This window comes from Littorina saxatilis, linkage group LG12, assembly GCF_037325665.1.
Source record: "Littorina saxatilis isolate snail1 linkage group LG12, US_GU_Lsax_2.0, whole genome shotgun sequence".
NCBI lineage: Eukaryota > Metazoa > Mollusca > Gastropoda > Littorinimorpha > Littorinidae > Littorina > Littorina saxatilis.
Window position 1 is genome coordinate 65805405 of NC_090256.1, and position 7500 is coordinate 65812904.

The 7500-nt window shown below is 43.9% G+C and overlaps 1 protein-coding gene across 1 annotated transcript in view; it reads left to right on the forward strand.

Moving 5' to 3' along the window:
• Positions 1-5675, forward strand: part of LOC138981458 (M protein, serotype 24-like) — a 14046-nt gene extending 8371 nt beyond the window's left edge. The window contains exons 6-8 of the mRNA XM_070354376.1: positions 2569-2795; positions 3007-3236; positions 3940-5675. Of these exons, the coding sequence (XP_070210477.1) occupies positions 2569-2795; positions 3007-3236; positions 3940-4307 (825 nt within the window). The 3' untranslated portion in view covers positions 4308-5675. The remainder of the gene's footprint in view (positions 1-2568; positions 2796-3006; positions 3237-3939) is intronic.
• Positions 5676-7500: the final 1825 nt, after the last annotated feature.

Consider the following 7500-nt stretch of genomic DNA (forward strand, 5'->3'; position numbering starts at 1 on the left):
CTCTCTCTCTCTCTCTCTCTTTTTTTTCTCTCTCTCTCTCTTCCTCTCTCTTTATCTCTCTCTCTTTATCTATCTCTCTCTATATATCTCTCTCTCTTCCTCCCTCTTTCTCTCTCTCTGTCTCTCTCTCTCTCTCTTTATCTCCCTCTCTCTCTCTCTTTATCTCTCTCTCTCTCTTTTTATATCTCTCTCTTTCTCTTCCTCCCTCTTTCTCTCTCTCTGTCTCGCTCGCTCTGTCTCTCGCTCTCTCTCTCTCCGTCTCTCTCTCCGTCTCTCTCTCTCTCTCTCTCTCTCTCTCTCTCTCTCTCTCTCTCTCTCTCTCTCTCTCTCTCTCTCTCAGTCTCTTATGTGAGCGCGCGTGTCAACTGCAGACATCATGTTTATTTGAAGAAAATGCCGCAATTTCCTGCTGCTTCAAAGCTCAGACACTCATGACAAAAGCACTAAAAGTCTCTCACTTTTAAACTGTCTGTTTAAAATCAGTTTTTTAACAGAAACAAAAAATCCACATTGATACAAGAATGAAAAATGGTGAAAAATCTAAGTCAAGCGGATATGAAACCGGTGATAAATTATGTAAACTATGTAATAGGCTACGACTGTAATGCAGTTTGATGTCAAGTACATCTAACACAAATTAAGTAAAAATTTACTGCAAGAACATATGATACCTGGCAAATGCTTGTCACAGAACGAAACTAACGAAAAAACGACTATGTAACACGGTCTTTAGTATTAAGCAGGATGCTAAAGTCGGTCAAGGTTATGAGTCAGAGCCACAGCTAGTACCGTCCTTACTCCGGGCTCGCCAGTTATTATTACTCTTTCAAGTTTCTCTTTGTGGGATGCTTCTCTCTCTCTCTCTCTCTCTCTCTCTCTCTCTCTCTCTCTCTCTCTCTCTCTCTCTCTCTCTCTCTCTCTCTCTCTCTCTCTCTCTCTCTCTCTCTCTTTATCTGTACTCTGTGTGTGTGTGTGTGTGTGTTGGGGGTGGGGGCTGGTGAAGGGGGGGGGACAAAAAGGAAAAACGGTACTAGATCACTACAATGCAACACATTCAATGAATGATAGTTTGCCACAATTGCATATATGTGTATACCGGCTTACATTCTTCTCGTCCTCTTTGTTTGCCGCAAGTCCTCTTTTGCCACAAAACGCTACAAGCAGGGCACAGATGGAAAATAGCGACATGTGCATTTTGCAGCCGAACTTCATGACGCGCGCGTAAACGGGGAATCCCCGGGAGTTCCCATTGCTTGAGAAAATTATATAAAAATGAAAATGTAACGAAACGCGAAAATGTGGCAGTTTGTCAGTTGGCTTGATATTTATCACTCGTATCATAGGGGTATTTGAAGTGTCTTCCACAAGCAGCGAAAGTGCAGAAATGGCTATTTTGACCCATTTGACCAGATAGTACTGGCCAACCAGGTAGTACTGTAACACACGCACGTGTTCAAAATTGTCCACGATTGTGTCCGGGGTCTACCTGAATATGCCCACCAAATTTGAAGCAGATCCATCGAGAAATTTGGCCGTGAATCGTGAACACACAGACAGACAGACAGACACACACAAGCCGTATATAGATATAGATGTCCACCAAAATACCCGTGTGACTTGGAATAATAGGCCGTGAAAAGTAGGATATGCGCCGAAATGGCTGCGATCTGCTGGCCGATGTGAATGCGTGACGTATTGTGTAAAAAAAATGCCATCTCACACGGCATAAATAAATCCCTGCGCCTTGAATATGTGCGCGATATAAATTGCATAAAAAAATCCCTGCGCTTAGAACTGTGCCCACGGAATACGCGCGATATAAGCCTCATATTGATTGATTGATCGTCTACTTATTCGGTAGTTGCCTTGGGATAGTTCAGTTCTATTCTATTGCGAAGCGGAAATGAGAAGGAGGGATAGAAATCAGATGGCTGGGTTGTACACAGTAATAGAGAGTGAGAGTCAGGGACGGACATACACTCGAATACTAATTTGACAATGGCAACAAAAAAAAATACCTGGACCGGATACAAGCCATCCAGCTTAAAGGTAACATTTCCATGGTTCATCGACATTAAGAAGTGTCTAAAGCCAAAGTCTTACAGGTACGCATACTGTGTTTTGAGGGCTGTTTAAAGCCACAGAAACCAACGGTTAACCGCGTGCACAGTGAGTTAACTGCATGAGCTTCCCCGCTTCAAAACTTCTTGGGTCGATAGGCCGATCTTCTGAATAAACATTTAGGGTGTGAAATATTGTTGAAAGCTGTGAGAGAACTATTGTGTAACACTGACTGCATGAGAACCTGCGCGATAAAGTCTCCTGTCGAAAGAGATTTGAGAAAGTTGCCTGATAGTTGCCCAAGCAGTTTCAAAATCTTCTACGGCTGAAGCTCAGGCGTCTTTTAGACCTTGGCCCACGCCTGGTATTAATTGTTCGATGTCGACTTCGCGAAGACTATTCCACAAAGCTTTGGCCCTGAATTTTCGGTAGAAAGACTTCGGAAAGTCTTCGCGAAGTCAACTTTGGGTTCAATTAAGAATTCACCCTTCGATCTTTGTCATGCAGGAAGCAGAAGAGGCCGGTCTGCGGGAGGAGAACCACGACGTGCTGGTGGACCTGGACATCAAGGAGTACCGCCGCCAGGAGATGAAGATGCTGGGTCATGACGCCTCCGACAAGTTCACCAAGCTCACGCAAGAGATCGACACATTGAGCATGCGTAGACCCGCCATAGACCGGAAGCTAGACGAACTGCAAAAGAAGCAGAACATTGTCACCGATAAACAGAACAGGTAGTGTGTTTGAAAGAGAATGAAAGTGTAAAAAAAAAATGTTGAAACGCAACATGTGCACTAATCAAAACAAGATAAGCTGGGAGTGCTACCAACATAACCAAGACACACATGGACGCAAGCGCTCTAAATATGAAACAAAAGAACATACAGAAACAAAAGCTATGAATTTTGTAAGAGAATTCGACGGATTTTTTTCTTTCTCTTCCAGACGGACGCAACTTGAGGCAGAGCTGGAGAAAGTGCGAGGAGAACTGAGAGCGGTGCGCAAGGCTGCTAGGAAGGCCGAGGTCGAGGTGGAGAAGGCCGAAGCCTGTCTGGAGAGGCTGCGGGAGATCCACCGGTTGAAGGTCGCTCCGGACACGCTGAAGAAGATCTACCACGGGATGCCTGCTTCCCCGCGACACATGCCTCTCTTTGCCGGCAAGAAGAGCAAGAAAGGTCAAACTTGGAGATAGTCATTGTGCGGAGTAAACTGTGTTTTAGCTGACCCAATCCACACTTTGTTCGCTTACTCCAAAATTGTCATTTATTCAAAGGCACACCCCTTCCCGTGTAAACAGTTTGGCTCATGATCTCAGATCTGGCTTGGATTTGACATAGGATAGCACCATCCCTCCACTTGATCATATGCCCAAATTCAACAGCCTGTGTGCTCTCTCTGATCACATAAGCCACCAGTGTCTTTTTCAGAAATGTTTTCATAAAATAACTCCAATCACCACAGCCAGCAATCAGGGTGTTGATTTTGTGTGTGTGACCAAGTGGAAGGACTGGTCTTAAATCTTGCAAACGCCTGGCCATACTGATTTGAGATGATGAGCCGAACTGATTTTTTTTTACGGCCGGAAGGAGTGTGCCTTTATTTAAAGAAAAGATAGGCCTACAACAAGTAAGCGAAACAAGCAAAGCATAAAAGACAAAACTTTTGGAACATGCCGATGCCAGGGTGTGTGTGAGAACAATATTTCTGAAAATCAAGTTTGTTGTTGTGTGTGCATTTAAAGAAGAGATATTGAGATTTTTTGTTACCCTAGTTTTGAGTTTTGATAAAGATCCATCCATCCATCCGTCAATCTATCCATCCATCCATCTACCAACCCGGCAACCAACCAATCAACCAATCGTTATCGTATTGTTTCAGACAAACTGGACATGGTGTGTCAACTAGTCGTGCAGACGATCGACACCGACTGGGTGCGACTGTACCACACCCTCCCCTTCCACCCTCCTCGCGGCCACCACATCATCACTGACGACATCGATGACATCAGCACGCGCTTCATGCGTCACAACATGGAGGAGCAGGCGCGTCAGAGTTTAGCAAAATGGCGTCGACTTCACACGCGCGCATGCGTCGAGGACCTGCGCAGTGCGCTGCAGGCGGTGAATCGCACGGACGTTTTGGAACGCTTAGATACGGCCCTGACACCGCGATCACGACCCGCTATGGGGCCCAAACGACACAGAACTGTGCACTTCCCCAAATTACCTGCAAGTCGATATAGGTAGCTGTGACTTTAATGATTCTGGCTTTTCCTGAGAGACTAAGAACAGTTAATTCACTTTCCACGACATCCGCCACTTCACGAAGAGGATCATTGAGTGTGATGCTGATTACAAATAATGAAAATGAATTATAGCTAATTTTCGTAACATTTAGCCTGCATCGAGGGTCATGCACACATGTGTCGGACCACGTTTCATACCGGGTTGCAATGACACACCAATAAAACGACATTGACGTAATTTTAACTACACAGGTGGGGTTATTTCGGCCGGAATTCATCTATAGTCCCTTTCAGTATGGGCGTCGGGACACACCTGAACCCTGACTGTGACTGTGAGTTCTGAAGAACTGATCTTGACAAGGTATGATTCCGGTCACGGTCTCTCTGTCATGCCCTTGCGAACATTTGTGCTTTTCAAGGCAAACTGTCATAGGCTACATCAGTCTTAGTACAACTTCAAGCTGAAGTTAGGCGTTTCCTTGTCTTTGCCTCCAAGTGGAAATGCACATGAAGTTAGCAGTCTGGTGCTATGTATGACTTTATTGCATTGATGGAAAATTGCCTAGCCAGCCTCTCATGCTAACAATTCTTTAATTGTATACCGGTTCAAAATACCAGTTCGACTAGAAAACCGAAATCAAACCGAATTCGTCCCGGTACACAGCTCTTCCTCCAAGATTAAAGAACACACGTGAACAAATGAGCTGACATGATCATCATTACGCCACAGTAATATCTCAATACCTATGACGACTTCCAAATTGTGTTCATTGCTTTCTTCGCTATTTCTGGCCATCCTACGCCGAAGCCTAAGCCAACCTAAAACATAGTTCATAAAGGGGAAGGGACATAAATGCGTTCACACAAAAGCTCGCAGAGTATTTTCCCTTCCTTCATTCACTGATCTAAACGTATTTCGCGATTAAGCTGTTATTACCGCTGAGAGAGGATATCAGAGTACGTTAAAAATGTGGCAGAACATCCCCAATGCTGTTAAAGGGTGGCTATAAAGCCATGATCTACAAAAGATAGAAAATTAGGAGACTCTCCCGTTGTCTGTGCCGCCGTTGCCGTGTGTGTGTGTGTGTGTGTGTACGTACGTGCGTAGGCTACTTTCGTGCGTGCTTGCGTGCGTGCGTGCATGACTCGAGTCTGTTCGCCACGAACGAGTACGGCTATAGAAAGGATATTGCTTTGAACAAAGTCAAATGTTTCAGCTTGGGTTATCCATGGGCAGTACCTCGTGGCCAAACAGGGTGCAAAATGAAATTGTGTGATGCGTGAATAAAGTTATATTGAACGAAAGCTGTAAGAGCAACACAAAGCAAATTTCTTTTTTTTCATCTTGGGTATTCAAAACACAAAGGAACAAATACAAATGTCACAACGAGTCACACAAACTCATACACACACACACACACACACACACACACACACCGTCGCACACACCACACACTGACGCACGCAAGCACGCACACACCACACACATACAGACACACACACAAGCAGACACACACACAGACCGACACACACACACACGCACGAACGCACGCACACACACACTGGGCACACACAAACACACACGCATACACACACACAACACAACACAACACAATACAATAGAGACCGAATCAAAACTAAACTAAACTAAACTAAACAAACAAAACAAAACAAAACGAAACAAAACCATACCATACCATACCATACCACACCATACCAAACCAAACCAAACCAAACCAAACCAAACCAAACTCATATAGCTGGCTGTTATTCACATCACATATATAATTATGTGAAGCGATGACCCTTTGCCATTTTTAGATATGCGTAATTAACATCTAATTGTGTGTCTCATTTACACACTGCCGAAAGTGCAGCTAAATGCTATAAACGTTGGAACTTCCTATCCTTATCCTTCATAGCCCTCTGGCCTTCAATTAAGCTCTTGCATGCGTGCAATGAGTTCATACACTATCGCCAACATCGTATCGCTTCCAGTCAGAGACTGTAAATTATGTGTACTCACCGTCGGCGCCACGGTACTCCACAGTCTGTGTCCAAATACCACGGACAATGCGAAATGAAAATGAAATATTTTGAAAGTTGAAGGCCCAGTCTGCCTCAAATTAATGGTTTACATGGAGAGAGAGAGAGGAGAGAGAGAGAGAGAGAGAGAGAGAGAGAGAGAGAGAGAGAGAGAAGAGAGAGAGAGAGAGAGACTCGGAAATGGATAGAGAGAGAGAGAGCCTAGAGAGAGAGAGAGATAGAGAGAGAGAGAGAGAGAGAGAGAGAGAGAGAGAGAGCGGGAGAGAGATGGAGAGAGAGCGACTGAGAAAGACAGAGGGGGGAGGAAGCAGAGAGAGAAAGAGAGAGAGAGAGAGAGAGAGAGAGAGAGAGAGAGAGAGAAGACGTGACAGACAGCGGAGAGACAGAAAGGGAGGAGGGAGAGACAGAAGTCGAGAACTCGAACTCGAAAACTTTATTACCGAGGGATGATAGCATTAGGTCCATATGGTCCTTTCTAACAGCTAGTCCCTACTATAATACACACATGAAACAAAGAACAAATATGAAGAATGAAAACATTTAAACAAAAAATCAAATAAAACAAAATCATGTAGGAAAAAGTATAACAAAATAAAATAAAAAATAAAAAGTGTGCTTGTTAACGGAAGCATACTATACACTTTCTCTTTTACATACCCTCCCACACACTCGCACAAATTGTACACCGACTTAGTCGTTAGAGAGGTGCTTTCGGAGCTGTCTTTTAAAAGAAGATAATGACAGACATGACTTGATATTTACAGGTAATGAATTCCAAAGGAACGCACCAGAATAAGAAAAACTAGTTTTAAACAAATCGATGCGGGGCCTTGACAAGGCAAGGTTATTTCGAGTGTTTGAATAATATGACGGAGATGATTTGAAGAGTTGTATAAGATATGTTGGGGCGTCCTTATAGACGACTTTATACATAAATGAACATTTATTATACAAAAGCTGCTTTTTTAAGCTTAACATCCCAATACTTTTCATCTTTTCCTTTGTAGAAAGAGATGGACTGGGCAGAACTAGTTTAGCAGCTCTACGCTGGAGCGAGTTCAGCTTCTTCAAGTGAACTTCACTCCACCCGTCCCATACTATGGAAGCATAATCAATATGGGGTTTTATGTGGGCATTGTAAAATATTT